General features: G+C 49.5%; 1 protein-coding gene across 1 annotated transcript in view; it reads left to right on the top strand.

Annotated features, from left to right (window-relative positions):
* EIF3C (eukaryotic translation initiation factor 3 subunit C) overlaps window positions 1–27,936 on the top strand; it is a 683,261-nt gene that overhangs the window by 81,173 nt on the left and 574,152 nt on the right. The window contains exon 3 of the mRNA XM_078652326.1: window positions 17,090–17,155. Coding sequence (XP_078508452.1) covers window positions 17,090–17,155 — 66 coding nt within the window. The remainder of the gene's footprint in view (window positions 1–17,089; window positions 17,156–27,936) is intronic.

Raw genomic sequence — 27,936 nt, 5'->3', positions numbered from 1 at the left:
GTCGGCCCCCAAAGTGGAGAGCACGGGCTCCAGTGCGTTTATATATAAAGTGAAGAGGAGAGGGGCAAGGATGCATCCCTGCCTCACCCCTCTCTGTGATTTAAAAAGTCCAGTGCATCTTCCATCTTGAGTGACTCTAACAGAGGCCTCTAGTCCTTGGTGAAGATCCGCTAAAAATCCCACCAATGATCTATCCATGCCCATTTCCAAGAGGACTCCCCATAGCCTTGACCTGTTGACCAGGTCAAAGGCTGAGGAGAGATCCATAAATGCCATGTACAGAGCCCCTTCTTTCACTGTTGTGTATTTACTAATGATCAGATGCAAATTTAGGCACTGATCCAGTGTGCTTCTTTTCGGCCTAAATCCATATTGGGCAATTGATAGAATTCCCCTACCTTCTAGCCAAGATGTTATCCTACCCAAAATGACTCTGCCCAAGATCTTAACGGCAGAGTCTATTAGGGAAATAGGTCTATAGCAAGCAGGGTCGCCCTTTAGGCCCTTTTTAAAGATTGGTATAATTATTGATCTTGCCCAAGATTGAGGAAACTTGTTTTGTCTTGCACAGTTAAACACATTTGACAAAATCTTTGCCCAAAATTTGGGTGCCGCTTTATATAGGTCCGCGGGGACCCCATCAGGGCCCGGCGCCTTGTTCTTAAGTGTATAATTTATGGCTTTTTCTACATCCTCAGTGTCGAACGCTTGAATTAGCTCCGTGTGAGAATGAGTAGGGCAATCCTGCCTGTGGCCAGTTGTGGGCTGACTATAGATATTGCCAAAATGAGATGGCCACTGGTCATCGGGTATAACACATTCCGCGGCGTGGTTCTCCACCCCTGAAAAATAGGGGTGATTAATCACCTCCCAGAATTTAGAGCTATCCCGGAGGACCTCAGCTGATTGGAGATCATTCCATGCTTGTTCTTTAATCTGCTTCTTCCGGGCATAAATGGCCTGTTTGTATGCCTTCCTCAATTGGACTATATTTGTTTTATTTCTCTGTGTCTCTTTTAGTCCCTTTAAGAGGGCGGAATGAGCCCTGGAGCAGTTGGTGTCAAACCACCGTTTAACCTCTCTGCGCCCCGGGCTTAGCTTTAAGCGTTAGGTCGTGGTTTACTTGCTGGCATATTAAGTTAAAAGCCTCTACCGTGCTATTATTAGAGGCAAGAGGATCTAAGCAAATGCCAACCTCCTCTTCGACCTTTGCTAATACCTCTTTTAGGAAGGTAATCGGGGTCACATTAGACCATTTCAACCTTCTGCCCTGGTCTTTGATTATCAGATCAGTCACACAACGCGTGACAGATTCTTTAGGGGTTTTAAAATCTAATATCCCCCCCTGTGTGACCTCTAATTCCACAGGGTTATGGTCACTAAAAATAGAGTCTACTACCATATAACTTAAAATAGAAGCCAAAATAAAGGATGATATAAAAATATAGTCTATGACCGAGCCTGTGTCTTTCCCTTTAAATGTTAGGGATCTAGGGCCTATTGGGCAGCAACTTGATTCGTAAAGATTAAAGGAGGCCAAGAAATTCTCCAGAGCTTCCCCATGTTAAGTGTGCTCAAAGTGCGTGAGGAGCGAAAAAGGTGGGCCCCCTTTATCTTCCATGGTGCAGTCCATGCGGCAAGGATGAATGTTGAAGTCACCCATAAGGATAACCTCAAAACTACTTTTAATTAATTTATAGCTTTCCAAAAATTCCTCAAGTGATGCTATAAGTTGGTTTGTACTGACAAATTCTGGGGAATTATAAAAATTGATAAGCAGAATGGTGAGTGAGTTCGTCACTGACAGTTCTACTACTAAAAAGTGCGGGGAACAAGTCTCTAACTGTTTGGCTTTCCCTTTCAGATTAAGTGAGAAAAGTATAGATAGGCCACCTTTTGCTCTGCCCGACACGCTTGGTATAGCAGGAATGCTAAAATGAACAAACCCATCTAGTTCAAATCTATTGACTATATCCCATGTTTCCTGGAAAGATATAATATCGAGAGATGAGATAAAACTCAGCCAGTTCTCGTCTTCGATCTTGGACCTTAGGCCAGCGATGTTCCAACTAAGAATCCTACACATCTTCTTGCGTGTCAAAGGGGGGATCTGATTGGTGTCTTTGGTCTTGTGTAGTCAGTCCGAGTTATCTGGGAGTGACAGTGATGCAAAACGGTTGGATAGGGGAACACCCTCAGTCTGTTTACCATTCAAAGTCGGTGTAGGTATCGTGATTGATGGTAAATGCTGAGGAGCAGAGATTGAAACCCCGGTCTTGTGTTGCATGGCGAAGTGGCATGGCCCTAGAGTGGGTGTAACTCTGTTCCCAACTACCTTCTGTGAATACGAATGGGCCTTCATGCTCCCCCGCGGGGGGTAAAAATATCCCAAAGGGAGCGGTCTAATTGCATTATATGTAATAGGAGACCCATCCCAGAATAGTTTTTCTGCAACTTCTTTCTCAGAGAAATTAATGACAATACAATCTCCCATGATATTCTTCTCCCCTTGTCCTACCCACCCCACCCCACCCTTCTGGCCATGATGATGTAGCGGGTTATACCGTATTCACCACTAGAGTATTGTTTACACCATTCCCTAGATTTATCTAGTAAATCCCTGGTGGACTCTTTCTCAATTTGATGTAAAAAAGGGACACCAGTTATCACTGCCACAAAGGGGGCCGCCTCAGGTGGTAAATGCAGCCTGGGAGTGCTGGGAGAACTAAGGTTAGGTGAATTGTGGGGGGTATTAGAACTTGCAACAATATTCTCTTGTGTGGCTAGGATGGGGTTATGTTGTAGCAATGGCTTACTAATACCAGAACTGACCACCTTGTAAGGTAAGGTTAATGGTTGGGTTGATGGGACATGTGTGGGTGGCGGGGGTGCGTTCACAGAGCTAGCTTTTATCGCTGTGCATTCCATGGGCTCCAAGTTATGAGTCTCATTAGTCTTAATATTGTTTGCAGGCAGTTGCTCTCTGGCGCGAAAATCATTAATAAATAAGTCAATTTTTTCGCACCTCTTTAACAGCCCGGCCAAGCAGGTGTTCAAACAGTCAACAATGTCTTTACCAATTTCTTCCAGGATTGGTTCTAGTCGGGCATTAATCAGTTCTTCCAGTTTATCCCCCATGAGTAGGCAAATGTCCCAGACAAGGTCCTGGTGGAGGGAGGCAGGAGTACCTTTCCCCCCACTTTTCTTAGACTTCTGTTATGCCTTGTTTAGTGAAGTATTTAGGCCCAAGCCCTGGCTCTCTATGTGTTGTCGGGGATTCATTGGTCTCTGTTTTCCTAGCAGGTGATGCCTCGACCAGAAAACATTCAGGGGTTACCTCAATGGGATGTGAGGGGTCTGTGTTGGGTAAATCAGTAGCCTTTCCCAGTTCCAATTCCTTTTCAGCGTTGGCTATTTTCTGGTTGATGGCGCCAAACGCTGAAGTAAGATATGAAATTATAGTATCTGCTTTGCGGGGTACCTTAGCGTCTTTAGCCCCTTGTCCCTCAGTTCCCAAATGTTTGCGCTTACCCATTTTTACGATCAAGGGGGGTGGCCCTGCCCGGCCTCTTCTGGCCCCTGATGGCCACAGATGGCCCGCCCTCTGCCCGGGCTCAGCCCGGTGTCGCCCGCGCGCGTCCTGCGACGCGGAGGGAGCCTCTGCCCTTTGACCGCCTCCGGGCGCGATGTGGGCGGTGCTACCGCACTACTACCTGGGAGCTGTAGTCTCCCCCCCCCCTCGGCGGCCGCGCGGTGGAACAGGCGGCGGCGGCAGGGGAGACCGGCAGCGTGGGGTCCCAGGTGCAGGTTTGTTCTCCAGGCCAGGTAGGCGGTGTAGCGATGTCCCCCACAGCAAGGCAGTGATTGTAGCAAGTCCCCCGCTCCACCGAGGGAGCCTCTGCCCTTTGAACGCCTCCGGGCGCGATGTGTTGGCGGAAGTGGGCGGTGCTACCGCACTGCTACCTGGGAGCTGTAGTCTCCCCCCTCGGCGGCCGCGCGGTGGAACAGGGAACGGCGGCAGGGGAGACCGACAGCGTGGGGTCCCAGGTGCAGTTGTGTTCTCCAGGCCAGGTAGGCGGTGTAGCGATGTCCCCCACAGCAAGTGATTGTAGCAAGCCCCCTAGCTATCATTATAACCAGAACTCTCACCTTCAACACAGTAATCCTCAACATAGTACTGAGCAGACTGACCACTCGGAACATTCTGTCTGTCAAAATAATTCACAGAATTCTGTAGAGGAGGAGAACGCTCATTCTGTGGAATCACACCACGTCCTCTACCTCTAGGGGCTTGCTGAAAACCACCACGATCTCTCTGACCAGGTGCACCATTCGCACGCTGTAACAAAACCGGGCAACTACTCTTGAAATGACCTTCCTCTCTACAATAAACACACTGATTAGGACCAGGAAAGAATCGCTGAACATAAGGCCCAGGCTTCTCTGGCCAATCTCTGAAACTGTGGAGGTTGCTGGAACTGAGTCTGATTCTGACTAGGTGGATAAGCTTGCTGCAAAAGAACTTTAGTCTTCAAATCTTTCGTTTTCTTCTCTGCTTTATCCTTCTCATCTTTATCCCTATTCTCATAATATTGTGCAATAGCCAATATCTGGGCCGACGAAGAAACAGCCCATGAACTCTCAGAATCCTTCAACCTATTCGATATTTTGGGAAGCAAATTAAAGACAAATTTGTCCACAAATAATCTTTGCCCACCTTCCGTACTCATGTCCTGACCACTATGATCGATAAACGTCTCTTCAAACCTAGTAAAGAAATCAGACACACTCTCGTCTTTCTTCTGCTTGCATGCTGCTAACTTATCCCAATTCACTCGTAACGCAGGCATCATCGTCTTCATTAACCCCTTCCGCGCTAATGACAAAGCCAGCTCGTCAAGGGTTTTACCTGCGTTACGCGGATGACGAGCTGGCTTTGTCATAAACAACGCGTTTTTTAAAAATCAGCGCACAGCGGGAAAACGGGTAGCTCGGTAGGGGTTAAATCAATAATTTTACCTGGCAAGTCCGTAATCAAAGGTTCAGGTTTAGCACCTCCCTCTTGTCTACCATCTGCAGCAACAATATTCGCCCAAGTATCTCCCAACTCTGCTACATGATTCTCATGACGAATCTTCGCCCACAAAGGTTGCGGAACTACATTACCCATCAACATATCGAAGTCAGCTAAATTCATTATACACGCATCTACTGTCTGGGACAACTCTTTGTAGTAACCAGCAGGATTCTTACGAGGGTCAGGTAAGGTCTGCTTAAGAGCCAAGACCTCTGCTCTCTTCCAAGGGACATGTACCCATACTCGCTGAAAATAAGCCGGAGTGGCAACAATATTACGACCAACATCAGCCTGAACTGCTTCCTTCCATACAGGAGGACCTTCTCTCATAGGATACTGTCTAGCTTTTCTTCTAACAGAGGAATCAGGTTCGTACAATGTCTGAGACGGAAGTCTAGATCTAAAAGCAAGTATCGTCTCTACGGCATCTGTAACATCAGATTCCACTATCATCCCTTTAGCAAAATCCTGCGGAATCGGACCCAACTCATTATCTTCCCATTCCTGACGCAGAAAAGTACACATCACATCGAAAACATACCTTTGCTTAGGCGGCTCCCACTGAAAGAAAACATCCATAACCACTGGCAAACTATACCTTGAGGCATTTAAAATCCATCTACGAGCCAACAAATCCAACACAGCCTCGGAACTAGGAAGCTGACTACGACTCTGCTTACGTTCCGAAACAGCGGTCATATTCAGTGACCCAAACAATGGAGACAATAGATTTGAAACAGTTTCTGTCATTCGTTTTCGAACAGAAGGAGAAGAAGCAGACATAAGAACAGGAGAATAAGTATTTTGAGGCAAAGAAGGTGTAGGAACAAGAACAGTAGGAATCCCAGATGCAGAAATAGAAGGCAAAGGAGTTTGAGGCAAAGCTGGTAGCAAAGCTGGCGACCCTAGAGCGGGTTGCACAGGAGGAGGTAAAACCATCTGTGGAGTACCGGGTGGCTGAACAACAGCAGGAGGTTGAACAACAAAGGGTGGAACAACCGGGGGTAATAGAGGCGCAGTAGCACCCTGCACATATGGAGGTGGTAATCTCAACAAATGAGAGATCAAAGGATCTTTTTCAAGATCTTCAGTCGTTTTCGGAGGAGACGGCAAGGTCGGGTAACATTTGTCTATGGTCATACAACACTGCCTATCTAAAACTTCACTCGCTCGCTCCTCTCCATCATCCCTATACTGCCTAGCAGCTTGTAGTACTGACATATTCTTATCTTTCCTATCTCTCTTAGCTTGTTTAATTTCTCGCTGTTTGGCTTCCTTTCGCCAAAGGCGGAAAGAGTCAAACATTGCCGGCCGGGCTTTCTTCTTGAATAACGCAACTTCCAGCTTATTAAAAATATTTGATTCGAAACTACCATATTGGGGCCATCTTAAGACACCATCCTTCCTAGTGTACCGGACCCACACTTCATTATAAGTAATGGGACCCACTCCGTGTTTTGAATAGAGCTCATAAGTCTGAGTTCCAACCGGAGGTATCGGACACGAGTCCTCTAGTCAGGAATCCTTGTTGCAACCACAACTAAACCATTTTCTAAGTTTGCTAAGACCAGGCATCTTATAGCTCAGTAATCTAGCTTCCAACTTCAAGGGGTTTTGCAGTGTGAATCTTTCTGGATTCGCTATGCTGTGCATATTCCGCAATCTGGTGGTTGGGTCCGGAATCGTAGTCTTTTTTTCTATTTTTTTTTTTTCATCGTAGCCCAGGTGGGCGTCGACGTCCCACCATTTGGTGTACCTTCGGTGACGTCGGCATGCTTCCGGCGGAAGCTACCACCCTTGGGCGCCATCTTCAGATTCTTTTTTCCGCCGTTGGGTCTGGATCGTCGCGTGAAGCTCCAGAAGTTTGGAGGAGAAAAGGAGGAAATACAGAAACTCTTCTGGTGGTTGGGTCCGGAATCGTAGTCTGTTTTTTTTTTTTTTTTTTTTTTCGTAGCCCAGGTGGGCGTCGACGTCTCACCATTTGGTGTACCTTCGGTGACGTCAGCATGCTTCCGGCGGAAGCTACCACCCTCTTCGGATTCTTTTTTCTGTCTTTTTTCTTTTCTGTGTTTGTAGTGAATCCATGGCTATGTTAGTTAATCCTTTTTTCAGCGTAATTCTTTTCACGTATTTTAGCTTGAACTTGCTTTCTTTTCTATGTGTTTCCACCTTCTTCTCCAGCCTCATCTTTCTGGCGGAGGTGGGTGGGTTCGCTAGTGAATCCAGAAAGATCTTCAAGCTGCAAAACTACACAGACAGGTAAGAAACTATTCGTTTTGCAGCATGAATCTTTCTGGATTCACTATGCTGTGCATAGATTTTGTAGCGGTTTTGTTACTTTTGTGGCGGCTGGGTGGAAGATGAGCGTTGGTTGTTGAATATATGTTGAAGCACCTTTTGTCCTACTTGTGCTTCTTTGTTCATTTGTACATCCACGCAATAGTGCTTAGTGAACGTGTGCACTGAAGCCCATGTTGCCGCCAGGCATATGTCCTGAATTGGTGTGTTGGCCAGAAAGGCAATTGTTGCTCCTTTCTTCCTGGTGGAGTGGGCCTGCGCCCCTCCTGTTAGCTCCTGGCCCGCTTGTTTGTGGCAGAATTGTATTGTCTGTGCAATCCATCGGGCTATGGTGTTTTTAGTCACTGGTTTGCCCATGTAACTGTTTGCGAAGGATACGAAGAACTGTTTTGTTTTCCTGTGTCCCTTCGTCCTTTCAATGTAGTGCATCACAGCCCTTCTTGCGTCTAGAGTGTGGAGCGACCTCTCAGCGCTTGTAGTGGGGTTTTGGAAGAAGCTAGGGATCTGAATACTCTAATTCATGTGGAACCTTGACACCACCTTTGGCGTGAAGTGTGGGTCTGTTCTCATCACGACCCGGTCACTGTGTATCTGGATGTAGGGTTCCTGCAGTGTGAGTGCCTGCAGTTCGCTCACCCTTCGTAGCGAGGTGATTGCTACTAGAAAAGCTGTTTTCATTGTTAGCATTTGCAGTGATGCTTTGTGGATGGGTTCGAAAGGTGCTTTCATGAGCTCTGTCAGTACCACATTTAGGTTCCAGGCCGGTGGCGGCATTCTCTTAGGTGGCGCTATTCTTTTTGCCCCTTCCAGGAATCTTTTTACGACTTGGGATGTAAAGAAGCTTCTCCCTGTTTCTCCTCTTGTGTATGCCACAATCGCTGCCAGGTGCACCCTCAGCGAGGATGAGCTTAGCTTTAATTAGGTGCGTGAGGTACCTTAGCACCGTAAATTCCCTGGTCAGTTTTCTATGGAGTTTTTTCTTGCAACACCATTGAGTGAATCTTTTCCATTTTTCCCCATAGCACTTGCGTGTGCTGGGCCTTCTTGCCTCACGCAGCACCCGCAGGGTGCTCTCTGGTAGTTTTAGATGTGCGAACTCTAAGTCCTCAGGAGCCAGGCTGAGAGGTTGAGGCTCTCCGGCTCTGGGTGTAGAACTTCCCCGTTTTCCATGGAGAGTAGGTCTCTTCTTTTTGAGAACTTGTGGGGTGGGCCCTGCGCCATCTCCATTATCTGAGAGTACCAGGTCTGCCTGGCCCATTGTGGTGCCACCAGGATGAGCGTCATGTTGCTCGTCATGCATTTGTTGAGAACCCTGGGGATCAGTGGTATTGGGGGGAAAAGCGTAGGCAGATGTTTTTGACCAGCTTATCCATAGGGCATTCCCCTGTGATAGTGCCTCTGGTTGCCTGGATGCAAAGTATTGGCATTTTGCATTCCGGCGTGTTGCAAACAGTTCTATTGTTGGCGTGCCCCATCTCCTGAATAGTCGCTCTGTTTCCTGAATATTGAGTTCCCACTCGTGGGACGCTGAGGTCTGCCTGCTGAGCCAGTCCGCTTCTACATTGTCCTTCCCTGGCAGGTGTATGGCTAGCAGGTCTATTCTTAGTGGTATAGCCCATCTCCAGACTTCCTGTGCCAAGCTTGACAGAGGGAATGATTGAGTTCCCCCCCTGTTTGTTTATGTAAAACATCGTTGTGGTGTTGTCTGTTTGTATTAGCACCTTCTGGTTGTACAGGTGTTTCTGAAAGGCCTTGAGGGCTAGCAACACTGTTTTCAATTCCAGGTAATTGATGTGTCTGACTGCATCTGTAGGGCTCCACAGACCCCTCACTCTGACCTTGTTCATGTGTGTGCCCCATCCCTTCTGGGATGCGTCTGTGGTGATGGTCACTGTTGGGTCCGGTGGTGTTAGAGGTTTCCCTACTGTTATTCTTTCCTTGGTCCACCACCTTATTTCTTCCTGCACTCTGTGCGTCACAACCACTAGATCCTCCCAACTTCCTGTAGCTTGTGACCATTGCTGTTGCAGCCACTCTTGGAGTGGTCTCATTTGTAGGCGTACATTGGGGACCAGGTGTATGCATGACGCCATCATCCCCAAGATCTTGCTCACAGTCCTCACTGTCAGAGCTCGCCCTTTCTGGTAGTGACGTTTCTCCCTCAGTAGGCTGAGTGTCCTCTTTTCGCTCGGTAACACCCTGCATTGGACGGTGTCGATTTGAGCTCCCAGGAAGACTTTTCACTTGCTCTGGTTCCATTGAGCATTTTCCCCAGTGTATGGAGAAACCCAGGCTTGCTAGCGTTCTTGTGACCTGTTCTGCATGATCTTTGCATGTCCTGTAAGAGCTTGCCTTTACGAGCCAATCGTCGAGGTAGGGGTACACGTGTATCCCCTTTCTTCTTAGATGTGCGGCCACTGCCGCAAGGCATTTGGTGAACACCCTTGGTGCGGACTTTAGGCCGAATGCCAGGGTCGTGAATTGGTAGTGATCCTTGTTCACTGTGAATCTTAGCATGTGCTTGTGCTGCCTGTTCATGGGGATGTGCAGGTACGCATCTTTGAGGTCTATGGTGGACAAGAAGTCCCTGGCCTTTATCTGCGGGATGACCTCTTGTAGGGACGTCCTCTTGAATTTTTGAGTCTTTACGTATTTGTTTAGGAACCGTAGGTCCAGGATGGGTCTTAGACTTTCGTCCACTTTTGGCACCAGGAAGTAGTTTGAGTACACTCCCTTGTTTTGTTCTTTGAACGGAACCCGTTCGATGGCCGCTTTGAGGAGGAGTTCTTGAGCTTCCTCTTGGAGTAATCGCAGCTCTCTTCCAGAGTGCTCTCTTTTCTTTGGCTGTCTGTTTGGTGGTCTCTTTTCCAACTCTATGCAGTATCCGAACTGCATAATGTTGAGTGTCCACTTGTCTGTTATTTTTCTCCACTCCTGGAGAAAAAATCTCAAGCTTCCTCCTACTGGCGTCACATGTTCCTTTGTGTCTTGTCCGTGTAGCCCTCTCCTGTTTGTTTTCCCGTGCTCCTCCCCCAGAGGGTTCGAGTGGGAGAGCACTGTTTTCCGTGTGAAGTCACTTTGAGGGGGGTTGTTAACCGCCTCTCCTTCTCTGGCCCCGTCCATTTCCTCTTGATCGAAAGGACTGGCCCCTGCTCTGGTAATTCCAGTTTGCCTCTGCTGGCCCTAGTGACTTTGGTTGTCACCCTGTTGTCCCTGGTGGAATGCCTGGTGTGATTGCCCTTGTTGGCTTCCACCCCTGCCGTTCGGCCTCCGTATAGGAGTGCCCCTTCTCATCCCCCTGAATTGCAGGGCCCCCATGGACCTTGCCGTCTCGTTGTCCTTCAGTTGGGTGAGCTTCTCATCAACTGGGGCTCCGAACAGTGTTTCGCCGTTGAAGGGTGTGCTCAGGATGTTGTTCTGAACCTCAGCCTTGAAGCCTGAGATCCTGAGCCAGGCTTGCCTTCTCTCTGTGATGCCTATAGCCATCAGTCTGCTGGCTGTTTCTGCCCCATCCAAGGCTGTCTTGAGGCACGAGTTAGCGATGCTTTTCCCCTCTTCCTCAAGGTGTGATGCCCTCTCACGGTATTGTTCCGGGAGGTGCTTGAGCAATTGGCCCATCTCATCCCAATGCTGGTATTGATGTCTATTCAGGAGGGCGTTGGAGTTCGCCCTCCGCCAGTGCGTTGCGGCGTTCCTCTCTATTTTCCTGCCAGTTAGATCCATCCTCCTGCTTTCCTTGTCAGGTGGAGGTCCAGATGTTGTTGGGACGTTTGCCCTTTTTCTGGCCGTTACAGCGATTGAGTCTGCTGTGACGGACCCCTTGATGTAAGCTGGGTCCTGGGAAGAGAATTAGTATTTCTTCTCCGTCCTCGGCGTTACTGATCTGCATGTAGCCGGGTCCTTGAAGGCTTCCTTCCCCTGGTCTGTGACACTCTTTAGCATGGGCAAGAAGTGGCTTCTTGTCTGTGTGGGGAGCAATGTCTCCAGCAGGAAATCTGCTTTTGGCTTCTCCTCTTCCAGCTTAGCTCCATAGGCTGCTGCCGCTTTCCTGACAACCTCATTGTATGCCCCAATGTCATCCGGTGGCGAAGGCCTCGAGGGGTATGTCTCCACAGCCTCCTCTGGGTTTTCGGCCTCGATGTCCTGCCATTCCAGGTCTTGGGCCGTCGAGGAACCTGAGCCATAGCTTGACTGCTGCTCCCCGTAATCCCCTTCAGTGTAGTAGAGGTCTTCTTCCTCTTTGTGCTCCGAGGGGTCCGGAGTTTTCGGCGTCTCTTCGACGTCGAACTCCTCGTGCTCCTGTACCTCAGCGACGGTCGGTGCCGGCTTCGAGGGGATCCTGTAACTTCTCATCTTTTTGTCGAAGTCCATCTTTCTCTGAAGGATATTCTCCATTTCGTCTTCGAGCCTTCTTTTCTTTCTCTGCATCTCTGCGGCCTGCTCGTCCTCGGGCGTTTCGGCTGCTCTTTTCGGCGGCGTCGTCGACGTCGAAACTTTCTTCGGCTCCTTTTCCGTCGAAGTCGAAGACCCTTTTTTGGGGGCCTGCTTCGATGACCTATGCTTTTCGCTGGTCTTCGGCCTCCGGCAGTCCTTCTCGAAGGATCCGCTGTGCTCTTTTTCGGAGGATGCAGCTTCGGTCGTCGAAGTTTTCGGCGCCGGTGCTCCTTTCGAAACTCTGGGCTCTGACTTTCGAGAGTCTGCCTCTGGCTTTCGAGACCCTGTGGGGGTTTTCGGGGTCGTAGACTCTCCTACCTTGTCAGGCGTTTTCTTATCGGTCTCTGCGACCGTGAAGTCATCTGGACCTTCGGCGATGTTGTCCTCGTCGTCGGTGGAGAGGCCCAGTTTGTAAAGCGTCGGGGCCTGGCCCTTGCCCTGCATCGTGTAGTGGACTGTCTCTCTCGAACTCGGAGTGTCTTCGGCTTGAAGACGGAGCAGGCGTTGCAGTCTCTGCTCTCGTGGTCGATTGGCAGGCAGAGGTTGCAGACCGGGTGCTGGTCCTTCTGCGCGAACTTATGGTGGCAGTTTTTGCAGAATTTAAAGGGTGTCTTGTACATCCCTGCGCTCAGGGGGCCCCCTGTGTGCGCATTCCTCCAGGGACGTCGAAGATCTCTAAGTTCTTTCCTTTCTTCGTCGTCTCCTCTCTGATGGTCCTCTTCTCCCGATCTTCTCAGGTCTTTACCGTCGAAGAGTTTCTGTATTTCCTCCTTTTCTCCTCCTAACTTCTGGAGCTTCACGCGACGATCCAGACCCAACGGCGGAAAAAAGAATCTGAAGATGGCGCCCAAGGGTGGTAGCTTCCGCCAGAAGCATGCCCACGTCACCGAAGGTACACCAAATGGTGGGACGTCGACGCCCACCTGGGCTACGAAAAAAAAAAAAAGAGAGAAAAAAAGTCTACGATTCCGGACCCAACCACCAGATTGCGGAATATGCACAGCATAGTGAATCCAGAAAGATCTTCAAGCTGCAAAACTACACCGACAGGTAAGAAACTATTCGTTATCGACTATCAATACTCTCGCAAATATACAAGTCCCTCGGCTTCGATTACTGCAGTGATCGAATGAAACCAATACCAAGAACCAAACAAATTCGTGGGAGCGACCCACTTATACTTAACCAAGGTATCTGTCACGCCACCAGAAGACAGTCTATCGTCTCGCTCTACAAAGCATCTATCGAGGGTCCAAGACAGGGCGACAGTCAGGGCAGCAGTCCTTCGTAGCAGTCGGAAAGCGGGAAGCCTCGCAGAAAACACCTTCGGTCCACGTCGACATGCAGGGGTCGATGAAGTGGCGGCCTTCCTCCAGAATTGTCTCACGTGGCTCCTCCCGATCCTCGGGCTTGGACCGGTACCGCTTGATGTCGCCCCACGTGGGCGCCAACTGAAGAACCAGGTCTTCTTCAGAACCGGCGGTGCCAGGGACACACCCGATGTCTTCAAGTCCACCTGTCTTGGCAATACAGAGACACGGAATACTTCTAGGTGGCGTCCGAGATCAATTTATTAGCTGCAGCTAGTAACCGTGAACCAAGCAATACAACAAGGTGTACAACTCAGGAACCTTCTCAATTTTTGTAGAGCAAGACATCTTCTTTTATGCACAGTTTCATCCCATTACAAATGCACACCCATTGCGGCAAATTCTGACCAATAGAAACACATTTCTATACATTATCACATTCCAAAAAGCTCACTTTACATTGTACCAACCCACAAGTTAATTATTAGGACTGTCCCAAATTCGATTACCAAAAGCCGGACAATCCCATAATTGAAAGCACTACCCATGTAATGAAAAGACCTAAAGAAAAGAGCAATTCAGATGTACTGTAGGATAAGATATGTGCAAGAAACTAACGATGTCCTGAACAATGATTGGATTCCCAGATTACGATCAGCTAACGAAACTAGCTTCGAGGAAGGGTCAGTTTCAGGTGAAAAGGGGTCAGCATCTTGCAATTCACTCGCAAGTCGAAAAGGCCCACGTTAATATGTACATGAACGAGGCCCATGCAACTTCGTTCGTTCACTACCACGGCCTACGTGAGGGCAACACAAAATGGTGTCTCGAACAACGCAAAACAAAATGGAGTCCGGTCCCGAAAACCACGGAACCTCAGTATCGGTGTTATCCACTAGATTATTGCAAACTGGAAACGGAGGCTGATGCTGTGAACCCCTCTAATTATCGGCCTATCTCTCTCCTTCCTTTCTTGGCCAAGAACTTAGAGTCTCATCCAACTTTATCGAACAGACCGAATACTTAGAGCCACATCAGGCAGGCTTTCAGCCCACCCACTCTACTGAGGCTGTGATTCTGGCTACGCTGGACACCATGAGAGCCAATGCTGACAAAGGGGACTCTCAGACTCTGGTGTTACTAGATTTGTCAGCCGCTTTCAACACCGTCAACCATAAAATCCTGTTGGACCGTGTCGAACAGGCTGGCATACTGGGCTCTGCCTACAATTGGATTAAATCCTTCCTTGAAGGCAGAACCCAAGCTGCTTGTCTCGCCTCTTTCACTGCCCCTAAGCTCGTGACTTCATGTAGAGTCCCACAGGGCTCGTCCCTTTCCCCACTACTGTTTAATCTCTATCTCCGGCCCCTGATCCATTCCTTAAAAAACATGACCTCCAGCTCGTTTTCACGCTGGACAGTTCCTCTGATTCCATCCTTAAATTTCAAACCACCATGCTCCACATCCAGAGCTGGATGGACGTAAACCATCTGAAACTTAACCCTGGCAAGACCGAATTAATCTTGCCTGGGAAGTGTGAACTTTCCTGGGGCCCACACTACTGGCCGGCAGAATTGGGTCCCTCTCCTATCCCCTCTTCATCTGTGAAAAGTCTTGGGGTAATCATTAATGCAGCCCTTTCTCTAAGAGGACAAGTGGGGGCAGTGGTCTCGTCCTGCTTATTCCAGCTACGCAGGATTAGGAAAATTGCCCACCTGCTTACCCACTCTGCCCTGATACAGGTTGTGATGGCTTTGGTACTGTCTCGCCTTGATTTTTCCAATTCTTTCTACCTCTGCCTCCTTCATGCTTACTCAAGCGCCTTCAACTGGTACAAAATCAGGCCGCCAGGTTAATTCACAAGCAACCTAGATGGCTATCTGCTAGACCTTTGTTGGACAAACTTCATTGGCTACCTATTGCCCAACGCGCTGCCTTTAAGTCAGGGTGTATAATTTTTAAAGCCCTGTATGGCAGGAGCCCTAAATTTATCAGCAGCCTGATAGTAAGGCTCTCTCCTCTCCGCAACTTACGGTCTGCCCATCTTCAGCTCTTGTCTACTCCCACCTTCAAGCTCAAACGCCAGGGAGGGCGCAGGTTCTCTTACCTCGCCCCAAAATTCTGGAACTCTTTGCCACTAGCTATCCGGACGTGCAACAACATCCTGGGGTTCAGAAGACTGCTTAAGACCTGGCTGTATGAGTAAGCTCTTGCGTAACCTCTCTACGACGTGACACCTGCCTGATCAGCACCGTGAAACCTCTGGATGACCGTGCGCTCTATTAATTCCTCTTAAGATAAGCTAAGGAAGAGTATACTCGGAGTAATGAAGATTACCGGTAAGTAACAGGGGCAACAACAAATCTCTACGTTAAGCATCCACGTTTATATGTAAATACTGCTACACTACCATAACTGTGACAGTTGCCTGCTGTGCAAATGAAATAAGGCAAGCTAGTTCTTTTCTGTACATACCACCACCAAACACTTAGTACCTGGTTGCATCATATGAGAGATTGAGTAATGTTTAGTAAAAAGTAACCCTGGGCGAAGCACTACGCTACGCTCGCGTAGTTTGCGCAACTTCGCAAGCTGCACGTAGCACAGTGCGAACACGCGTAGCGCAGCATAGCGTAGTGCAGAGGTCATCTTTTGCTTGTTCGCGGTCCTCAACGTCATGTTCGCGAGCAAGCAAAATGACATCCCGGTGAGACTCAACGCGGGTAGGTCAGGTTTCTCATTGCGAGTGGTCGTGCATGCTCGCGACCGCTCGCGATCAGAAACTACCAGTTCGTGTTGAGAAAGCTGCCGCTCGAGTAAAAATCTACTCGAGCGGCAGAAAACTACAGCTCGCACTGTGCAAGATGCCGTTTTCAATGATTTCACAGTGCCGTATGCTTGTTCGCACTGTGCAATCATTGAAAATGCATCTTGCACAGTGCGAACATGTTACTACGCAGCTCGCGTAGTGCTACGTGAAGTTCGCGAAGTGCACTTCGCGTAGCTTCGCGTAGCGCTACTTCGCGAACTACGCCCACCCTTAGTAAAAAGAACATAGTACTGTGCTCACATAGCATTAAAGTTCTAACAAACTAGAACCAGTAGCAAAGAAATTTCAATCTTGCACTGCATTACAAATCCATCGGTCATTTGCGACTAGGGAGACTGAGAAGAAAGACATTTCACCCAGGATGTTAAATTAAACTGCAGAGTGCTGTACTAATAAGACCAATGTATAAATCTGATATTTTAATGTGCTCATTCCTCTGTTCTAGTGCGAGCCCATCCTTTTGTCTGGTGTGTATTGGCCTGCTGGGCTCAGTTTTAATGGCAAAGTAAGGTACTTACCATTGTTTGGTTGTCAACTTGTTATTTTGCATAATTGATGTCTACTGTTGAGCATTTTTATCGGCAAATATCCTCCATGACAATTGAGCGATATATTTCAGTTTTGTTTCCCATTTGCTCAACCTCACACTCCCAGTCCTGGAATGTCCTCTTGTCTTTTTGCTTGCCGTAAGGTTATTGCTGTAACACTAAGGTAAAAAGTGAACAGTTAAGCTTTTATCATTTGTGTACTGACGGGGCTCTCCATTTTGTTTTGGCCTTTATGAAAGTGACATAAACCAGTTGTTCTATACTATTCTCTTGCTGTGTTAATAAAGTTGAACCACTTACGCAAATGCCAGTTGGCACCTTTGTCTTGCTCTAGGTGCAGTATTGTGACATATAGGAGAAATCACAAACCTTGCCGTGAAATTGAATTGTATGCCACACATTGACATTAGGTATTCCAGCGTTTACATGTAAATTGCAGAATCTATTTTTTGAACACTGCTCCTTCTAAATCGAAGATGACGTGTTGGCCAATATGTTAATCCCTTTCTGTTTTTCTCCCCTGTCATTTTAACCACTTTGTTTCTTCCTTCGTTTCTCTTTAACTCCTAACCTCTTGCATGTTTGTCCCCAGGCCTGTCCTGCTCAGTGATGATGAGGAGGATACCAAACGGGTTGTGCGCAGTGCCAAGGACAAGAGGTGAGAGCTGTGTGTATGAAGAGCTGTTTCTGCTCTGTGTATGGAGCACCTTGTCTGAAGCTTCTTTATATGCAGCCTAAAATGTGATCTAATGCGAAGCGAAAACGCCCGCAACCCCACACTATACCAGCTGAGACTACCCCTTAAGCAGAGGAAACGAACAGAGCCCCACAACCCCATCCACAACAAACTCCGATGGGGAGATGGAGGGTGAAAATGAAGAGGGGAAATGCTGGCTTTGGAAGCCGCTGTGGTTGCATGGGTCTTGCTGGGAACAAATAAAATCCTGTTTCAATTAAATCAGTTTTTAAAACTTATTTTAAGTTCTGAATTCTAAATTGCTTATTTGATGTTTTTGGAATAAAGCAAGTTTATCGTTGCCCAAGAATTAACCCATGCTGGATCCCTTCTTTAGCAGAACCTCAGACCCCTGAGTGACAGGTCCTATTGAATTGTATAGTGTGAGAAAGTGAATTTCTGTTGCAGTACTCACTGACTTTTTGCCTGATACCTAATGCACTTTTCCTTAATGTGCCCTGGGTCCCTGCCAATCACTTTACCCAGGGCCTGTGTTCCTTACCTAAAAACTGGACAAAGCTAAACCCAATTTGCATCTTTGGCCACATGTCAGCCCCTAGTAAATGGTACCCTAGGTACCCAGGGCATTGTGACCAGAGAAGACCCCTAAGGGCTGCAGCACTTATTGTGCCACCCTTAGGGGCCCTGCACCCTGACACACACACACTGCCTTTTCAGGCTGAGTGTCCTGGTGCAGAGCTAAAGAAAGTCGACATGGCACACATCCCTGTGTGCCATGCCCACAAACCCACTGCCCTGGCATACATCAGATACCCCTTTAGCTGGGTGCCCGATGCCAATGGTGTGGGCACAGGTGCATGAGCCCTGCGCCCCTACAGTACCCAGGGCCATTCCTAGGCACTGTAAGTGCAGTGGTGCCATTGTAGGAAGGTGGATACCTGACTATGGTTACCCCAGATTTTTTGCCTAGTGTTTAGCTGGTTTTCGACTTAGTTGGCCTGGGACCCTGCTAATCGGGACCCCAGGCTATCTGCTCTCACTGTAAAATGGATTCCATGTACTTTAGGTACATCTCCAATTGGATATTGGGTCACCTTATGAGCCCCTGTATATAGTGTACCTTAGGTACTCAGGGCATAGGTGCATCCAAGGCCTACCAGGGGCTGCAGCATATCTTTTGCCACCCCTGGCTGGCCATCCAAACTGACACAACTGGCTGATCACTCAGCTGGGGCAAGGTGGTGTAATCACCCCTTGCTTAGGTATAGTATCCCTATACCTACCCTTATATATAGACACCTATATACCTATAAGTCACTCCTATGGCAGGCCTTAACAATCCTGAAGGCAGAGTGCTTGGTTTTATGTGAGATGAGGCTCTAGCATGAGCTGAGCCTGTCTGCAGCTTTTGGAACCATGTCCTTATAGCTGTTCTATGATATAGCCATATCATTATACTCTTAAGTGCATTATAATCCTCGCGGTTATTGCTAACTTTGGTTTGGCTTTATCAAAACATGTCGTGTAAGGTGTCATACGCTTTGGAATACTATCCCCTCGCCAGTTCTGGCGACAGGGGTAGCATTCCACCCTTCTAGAGGGAGAAGACATGTTGTTCCTACTAATCCCGGTTAAAGTTAACCAGAGCCTCAGCATCACAAAATGGATGCTGCTGCCACAGACACAAGTCTGACTTCCTGCTGCTGGGAGTCCTTCCAGCGAGGGAGGCTTGGACAATAGGTTTCCTGTCTTGGGAGGTGCTAGCACCACCCCAGACAGGCCATGGTGTATTGGGGCAGGGAGGGCTGAATGAAATGAGACTGCCTGGGGCACACAAGGTGTCCCATGCACAGTTGCTGGGGCACGCCAGCCCCAGCTCTGGCGCGAAACTGGACAAAGGGAAAGGTGTGTAACCACCCCATTCCCTGGTCCCACCCATAGGAGGGACCTAGCAGGTAATCCTGCCCACCAGATCAGTATATAGGTAGGAGCTGAGTCCCAAGACTTTAGATTTATCCTGACTGAAACTTGAAACGAAACTCTGGACCTTCGACGTTCTACTTGAAGACTGAAGAATCTCCCTTGTGGTCAAGGAGTGACCACCCTGTGCAAGCAGGCACCATCAAGCGATCAACGGTTTGCTTTGTCGAGGCTCTTGCCGGAGCCCGAGCACAGAGCCTGACAAGACCCGGACTTCCAGACTTCCTTCAGCCCGATCAACAGCCACAGCAAGGCTGAGACCTGTGGAGGCGACGCGAGACGTGGGACCGGCCATCTTGGAAAGCCAGCGAATTGCTTTCCGTGCAACTTCTGAGGCACCCTCGAAGTTGTGCATTGGGGTTTGAGTAGCCCCAGCCCCAAGCACCAACTTCACCGAAGATCAGCCCTCCACACTCCACGAGTTCTGCGTGGGGCCCTTCTGCATTTTCCTGCTCGACGCGTCTGTCCGGTCACTTGCCCGTTTGCTAGTGGCCTCTGTGACGACGAACCTTTGAATTTACAACGCTGGTCTGGTTGCTCCAGACTGTCCCCTGCTTCCCTGAAAAGGAGAAGCCCATCAGACCTTGCTGGTCTGATCCAGAAGCCATCTTCGATTCCTACGTGGGTTGCCTTTGCCAAGGCTTGTTGACTCCAATCCGGAAGCCGACACCGCCGACAGCGAGATCCTTCGTGGGACAGTCCGTATCCAGCTCCTGGTCGTCGTCGACACCTCCTGGTCCACGTGGCTGCAGAGACAAGCTTCACGACATCACCTGATTGCATCCCGACATCGCCTGGTTCTTTCCTGGTCACTGGCTAGTGACCCAGACTCTGTCCCCTCTGCTTTCAGGTACTCTTCATCCTTGATCCGCCCTTGGAACCAACCGGACACTTCTCTCCTGGTCGCCTGCAGCATCTTTCTCCAAGGCTCCATAGGATTCAGCGACGAAACCCGACACACTTTGACACCTATGCACCCGCTTCCTGTGGGTGAGGTAACGCGAGTACAGATGGGAAATCCTACGTCGGAAAAGGGGGTGTGCCAGCCTGTGCCAACTCCACCCCTGATGTGGGAGAGGCGAGGTGATGCACGACCCCGGGCTCCGGCCATGTTGAAGATGGGGAGCCCTGCCCAATCACAACTAGGCTCCTGCCCCCCTCCCACAGGAGAGGAGCAGGCTAGGGGGTGTACCCACCCCAGGACAGGGACCCATTGGTCTCTGCCCTTGTCCTACCTGTAACGCCCCTACATTTAGTATTTAGGGGCACCCTGAACCTTTTTCCACAGATCCAGATTCCGAAAGAACAAGAAACAAGACCTGCTGTGCAGCTGCTAAAAAGAGGAAGACACCAACTGATTTGGCCCCAGCCCTACCAGCCTGTCGACCCTCTAACCTGCTCCTGCTAAACCCCACCGTCTCCAGTGGTACGCAACCTCAAAAACCCCAGAGGACCTGACTGCCTTGTGACTTTGACTACCTGGGTCTCCCACGAGCAGTGGTACTGCTCAAAGCAAGTAACAAGCCCTGGCATCAGCCCGGAAACGCGAACCCTGCACACTCTGCACCCGCCAAGCCTGGCCAGTGCCTGAGTGAATCAAGACCCTGAGGACGTTACCAACTACTGAAACGTAATTGCTTACCTGTTTAGCGTAGAGACCCCAGTGCTGGACCTAGGAGCCCAGTCCTGAATTAGAAAAGTAATGAGAACGTATATTACCTGTAACCTGAATTTTCTCCCATTGGATAACATCGCCAGATTTTCATTGAAAAGTTTCTAAGTGTCAAATTGGTTTTGCTAAACTGTTTTCAGCTTAGACCACAAGACTGAATCTAGGATCCAGTCCTGGGATTACAAAAGTAATCAATAAAGTAACCAGCTGCATTTATGTAGAAAACCCCATTGAGCTGAATGCTAAATTGTTTAGAATTGTGTTGCCTACTGCAACCCATGTACCTATTGTGTTTATCAAGTTTATTGCCTTTCTGCAAGGTACTCATCTGAGACCTCTCATATTGAGAAGTATATTTTGATACCTGTTGATTCTTAAAACAAAACAACTATATCTTTTGATATAAAAACAATTTGCCTGGAGTTCAGTCCTTGAGTGTGTAAACCTTTTGCTGACTGAGTGTGTACAGCAAATGCTTTACACTGTCCTCTGGTACTGCCTTACTGCTCGACCAAGCTACCACTTCAGAGAGTAACGTCAGACCTGACTTTAACCTCTGTCATACCTCTGGGTCTTGTGGCCTCTATACACACTGTACCTTCATTTGGTCCAGTATATATAGAGCCACTTTCTCACATATAGTAGGATTTGCAACCCCTGCGCAGTGTTCTGGTTACTATCTCTGGTGCAGTTTAGCCAAGGAGGGATGTGCCAATTATCAGTGGGAGGGTTTTGAGTATTGTTGGATGAGCAAGTTTTGCAGCGTGAATCTTTCTGGATTCACTATGCTGTGCATTATTCCGCGGTCTTGTGGTTGGGTCCGGATTCGTAGTCTTTTCTTTGTTTTTTTTTTTTTTTTTCTTTGCCCAGGTGGGCGTCGGCGTCACACCCCCTTTGGGTGTATTTCCGGTGACGTCGGCATGCTTCCTGCGGAAGCTCCCACTCTTGGGCGCCATCTTCAGATTCTTTTTTTCCGCGGTCGGGTCTGGATCGTTCCCGTTTGGGCTCCAGACATTTTTGGAGAAAGAAGAAAGAAAATACAGAAAAGACGAGGAGAAGTCATCTGAAGACTCCAGGGGACTTCACCGACGAAAGACAAGCAAAGATAAGGCGTTTTCCATCCAGATCTTCGACGAACGTCGACGAACACGCGACCAGAGAGGCCCTGGACGCTCGAGGATGGACAACACGCCGTTCAAGTTCTGCCGGAACTGCCACCACAAGTACGCGCAGAAAGACCAGCACCCGGTATGCAACCTTTGCCTACCGGTGGACCACGAAAGCGGAGACTGCAACGCCTGTTCCGCCTTCACCCCGAAGACCCTTCGTGTGAGAGAGAGGCAGAGGGTAGCACACGCCACCCTGCAGGGGAAGGCCCCGACCCCGTCGCTCTACGAGCTGGGGATGTCCTCCGAGGAAGAAGACAACGCTGCCGCCGAAGACGACTGCTACACGGTCGTAGAGACCGATTACACGAAGACTTCTGACAAGGTAGGAGACTCTTCGGCCCCCAAGAACCCGAGAGACTCTGAGTCTCGAAAAATCGAGGGCAAGACCCCGAAAGCGCCGACGCCAAAAAAGGCGGCGTCCGCGACTACTCCCAGGCCCAGCGGATCCTCAGAGAAGGAGTCCCCGGCGCCGAGAGCTGCTGATCAGCAGAAGACGTCGAAAATCGTCCCCGAAAAGGATCGATCGACGAGGGAGAAAGACCCGAAACTGTCGACGACGACCAGAGACCCGATATCCGGTTCGACGTCGAAAACTTCGACTCCGAGAGGCACGGCGACGAGCCATCCGTCGAAGAGACCGGCGGAACCATCCGACGCGGAACACGCGGCCGAGATGGAAAAGAAAAGAAGGCGCCTCGAGGCAGAAATGGAGAACTTCATGCAGCGGAAAAAAGATTTCGACGCAAGGATGAAGGCCTTCACGATCCCTCAGAAGACCAAGCCACCAGTGCTGGAGGCGGTCGAGGAGGAAGAAGAGGAGGTCGCCGAAGTCACCGAGCAAGACCGGGACGTCGAGGTGTTCGACGACCAGGAGGAGTACGAGAATCCCCACGAGAGCTACAGCTATGGGGAGGAAGATGAGGGCAGGACAGACACAGAGTCGGCGCCCTATGACCTTCAGGATGTGGATTACATCGATGTCGAGACCGACAGCCCGGAGGAGGTGGTCGACACCTACCCCTCGAGGCCCTCGCCGCCGGACGACATCGGGGCCTACAACGCGGTGATACAATCTGCCGCAGCAGCTTTCAAGCTCAAGCTCGACGAAGAGAAGCAGAAAGCAGACTTTCTTCTGGAAACATTGCCCCCAACACAAACGAGGAGCCAGTTCCTCCCGATGCTCGAGAGCGTCTTGGCTCAGGGGAAGGAAGCTTTCAGGGAGCCCGCAACATGCAAGGCAGTGACTCCCAGAACTGAGAAGAAGTACAAGCATGCCGCAAAGGACCCGGCCTACATTCAGGGCACGGTCTCCGCAGACTCCATTATCACGGCCACAGCAAGGAGGAGGGCTAACGTACCCACTACCTCGGGCCCGCCACCGGATAAAGAGAGCAAAAGGATGGATCTGGTGGGCAGAAGGATCGAACGGAATGCCGCGACCCACTGGCGCATGGCTAATTCCAACGCCCTGGTGAACAGACACATGTACCAAATCATGGAGGGACTGGGACAGTTGGTGAAGGACTTGCCCCAGGATGCCAAGCAGAAAGCCGAAAAGCTAATTGAAGAGGGGAAGAATGCTGCAAATTCTTGCCTTAAGACGGCTCTGGATGGGGCAGACACGGCCAGCAGGCTCATGATGATGGGCGTCACGGAAAGGAGACACGCCTGGCTCAGGATATCCGGTTTCAAACCGGAGGTGCAACACAGCATCCTGAACACCCCGTTCAACGGCAGTACGCTTTTCGGACAAACAGTTGATGAGCAACTCAGCCAACTTAAGAAGGATAACGAAACAGCAAGATCCATGGGAGCATTGCAGTTCAGAGGGAACAAGAGGGGCACCCCGTCACGGAGGCCTGGCGGGAGAGGGGGAAACCAGCCAGGTACTTCACACCAGGCTTTCCAGCAAACGCACCAGGCAGACTCGCAGGGTCAGCAGGGCCATCAGAAACAGCCCTGGCAGTACCAACAAAGAGGCCAGTCCTTTCGAGGGAGAAATGGACGAGGACAAAATAGAAGAGGGGGCCAGCAGCCCACCTCCAAGTGACTTCGAAAAAACCCGTGTGCCCACACACAAAAAAGATCCCAGGGGCCAGCACGTACAGATGGGTCAAGACAAACTAGACACCCACGACCACAGGACACCAGTGGGAGGGAGATTAAGATTCCACCTCCAGGAGTGGAGAGGAATCACATCAGACAAATGGATCCTCAACATTATCCAATTCGGATACTGCATAGAGTTGGAGGCGAGGCCAACAAGCAGAAAACCAAGAAGAAAGCCGCTAGCAAGCAAGCAGCTGCAGTGCCTTCAGGAAGAAGCAAAAGAACTCCTGCGGAAGCAGGCCATAGAAAGGGTACCCTTCAAAGAAAGAAACACAGGAGTATACTCAACATACTTCCTGGTACCAAAAGTAGACGAGACAATGAGGCCCATTCTCGATTTACGGTTCGTGAACCGATTCATAAGAACGCAAAAATTCAAAATGACCTCCCTGCAAGAGGTGCTCCCACAGTTGCAGACCGGGGACTTCATGGTCACTATAGACCTCAAAGATGCATACCTGCACATCCCAATGAACAGGAAGCACAAGCACATGCTCAGGTTCACCGTCGGAGAAAGCCACTACCAGTTCACGACACTGGCCTTCGGTCTAAAATCGGCACCAAGAGTTTTCACAAAGTGCCTCGCAGCAGTCGCGGCGCACCTAAGAAGGCAGGGGATACATGTATACCCTTACCTGGACGACTGGCTGGTGAAAGCAAACTCATACCAGAAATGCAAGCTGCACGCACATACAGTGACCAGCACGCTCATAAACCTGGGGTTCTCCATCCATTGGAAGAAATCATCAATGGAGCCGGAACAAGTGAAGATCTTCCTGGGAGCACAGATCAACACCTTACAGGGCAAGGTGTTCCCCAGCGAGAAGAGGGCGAGGGCGCTGGTGAAGGAAACTCGCCTCTACCGGAAGGGACAAGCTCGGACAGTGAGGACGGCGAGCAAGATCATGGGGATGATGGCATCATGCATCCACCTGGTACCGAATGTACGACTCCACATGAGACCCATTCAAGAATGGCTACAGGAGCAATGGTCACAAGCTACAGGCAGTTGGGAGGATCTAGTGGTTGTAACGCACGCAGTGCAGAAGGAGATGACATGGTGGACCATGGAGAACATAGCAAGGGGAAAGCCTCTAACGCCCCCAACGCCAACAGTGACCATCACCACAGACGCATCCCTGAAGGGATGGGGCGCTCACATGGAGGAGCTCAAGGTGAGGGGACTGTGGACACCGACGGATGCCACAAAGCACATCAATTACTTAGAATTGAAGACAATCTTCCTTGCACTGAAGGCCTTTCAAACAAGACTGTACAAGCACAAGGTATTGATACAAACAGACAACACCACTGCGATGTTCTACATCAACAAGCAGGGGGGCACACAGTCCGCACCGCTTTCAACGCTGGCGCAGGAGATATGGAGATGGGCCATCCCTCTCAAGATAGACCTGCTAGCCATACACCTACCAGGGAAGGACAACATACAAGCCGATTGGCTCAGCAGGCAGACATCGGCATCCCACGAGTGGGAGCTCAATGCTCAGGAGACAAGATACCTGTTCGACAGGTGGGGGACACCATCGGTGGACCTGTTTGCCACACGCCAGAATGCAAAATGCCAAAACTTCGCATCCAGGCAGCCCGAGGAGGGGACACTGGGGAATGCCCTATGGATAGATTGGTCAAGGACATTTGCCTACGCCTTTCCCCCGATACCACTGATGCACAGAGTACTGAGCAAATGCAGAGCGAGCAACATGACACTGATACTGGTCGCACCGCAGTGGGCGAGGCAGACCTGGTACTCGCAGATCATGGAGATGACACAGTGTGCACCCCACAGATTCAGCAGGAGGAAAGATCTACTGTCCATGCAGAAAGGAGAGGTACTGCATCCAGAGCCAGAGAGCATGAGCCTAGTAGCGTGGCTCCTGAGGACATAGAGTTCGCACATTTGAGACTACCAGAAAGCACCCTGAGGGTACTTCGGGAGGCACGAAGGCCCAGCACTCGAAAGTGCTACGTTGCGAAATGGAAAAGATTCACAATATGGTGCAGACAGGAAAGACTCCACAATAAGATGAAGAGGGACTCCACAGTGCTAAGGTACCTGACGCACTTACTGGAGAAGAACCTTAGCTCATCCTCGTTAAGAGTTCACTTGGCAGCGATAGTAGCCTACACAAGGGGAGAAACGTGCAGGAGCTTCTTCACATCACAGGTGGTGAAGAGATTCCTAGAAGGAGCGAAAAGGATCGCACCACCCAAGCGGGTGCCGCCACCTGCATGGAACTTGAACACAGTCCTAACGGAACTCATGAAAGAGCCCTTTGAACCACTTCACAAGGCCTCCCTAAAGATGCTAACTATGAAAACAGCCTTCCTGGTTGCGATAACGTCCTTACGCAGAGTAAGCGAGCTTCAAGCGCTGACGCTACAAGAACCATACATACAAATACACAACGATAGAGTTGTGATGAGGACTGACCCACACTTCATGCCGAAGGTGGTATCCAATTTTCACATGAACCAGTCGATACAGATACCGAGTTTTTTCCAAAAACCCACAACCAGCGCAGAGAGAGCTCTGCACACCCTGGACGCCAGAAGGGCAGTCATGCACTACATTGAAAGGACAAAGGGGCACAGGAAAACGAAACAGTTTTTTGTGTCCTTCGCAAACAGCTTCATGGGCAAAGCAGTAACCAAAAGGACCATTGCACGATGGATCGCACAAACAATCCAACTCTGCCACAAACGGGCAGGACAGGAACTGGCTGAGGGGACGCGTGCCCACTCCACCAGGAAGAAGGGCGCTACAATAGCCTTCCTGGCTAACACACCCATAGAGGACATATGCCTGGCGGCAACATGGGCTTCGGTGCACACGTTCACGAAGCACTACTGTGTGGACATACAAATGAACAAGGAAGCTCAAGTGGGACAGAAGGTGCTACGGCACATATTCAACACCCAACGCTCATCTTCCACCCAGCCGCCACAGAGATGAGAAACCGCTACAAAATCTATGCACAGCATAGTGAATCCAGAAAGATTCACGCTGCAAAACGAATAGTTTTCTTACCTGTCGGTGTAGTTTTGCAGCTTGAAGATCTTTCTGGATTCACTAGCGAACCCACCCACCTCCGCCAGAAAGATGAGGCTGGAGAGAGAAGAGGTGGTTAACTAAAGAATAGACTTTGAAAGTACAAAGCGGTAAATACAAACTAAGATGAACATTGCCATTACTTCGGAAACGAAAGAAACACGGAAAAAAAGAACCCGAAGATGGCGCCCAAGAGTGGGAGCTTCCGCAGGAAGCATGCCGACGTCACCGGAAATACACCCAAAGGGGGTGTGACGCCGACGCCCACCTGGGCAAAGAAAAAAAAAAAAAAAAAAAAAAAGAAAAGACTACGAATCCGGACCCAACCACAAGACCGCGGAATAATGCACAGCATAGTGAATCCAGAAAGATCTTCAAGCTGCAAAACTACACCGACAGGTAAGAAAACTATTCGTTACTGTTTCTGGTAGAGTTTGGGTCTCATGAATTATTTCCATCTATATTAGGGGGTAAGTTCTCAGTAAGCGGATTAACTAGCATCTCTGGTAAGATTTTGTGGAGAAATAAGTGTGCCTTCAGAAAGAGTGTTGAAATGGTTATTTTAATAAAAGTTACTCTGCATACAGAAATGTCACATCCATAACCAGCAGCTAACTGACACAACAAAGTTCAAAAGCGAATAGGCTTTCTAACTCTGCAACATTCTCAAAATACCCAGGGAAAAGGATTCTAAATATTTACACATCATGAATCTTGTCACACAGGATACCACACATATCCC

The sequence above is a fragment of the Lissotriton helveticus genome, chromosome 7, assembly GCF_964261635.1.
Source record: "Lissotriton helveticus chromosome 7, aLisHel1.1, whole genome shotgun sequence".
Taxonomy (NCBI): Eukaryota; Metazoa; Chordata; class Amphibia; order Caudata; family Salamandridae; genus Lissotriton; species Lissotriton helveticus.
The sequence above is the reverse complement of the archived record's forward strand: the minus strand, read 5'-3'. Positions and strand labels throughout refer to the sequence as shown.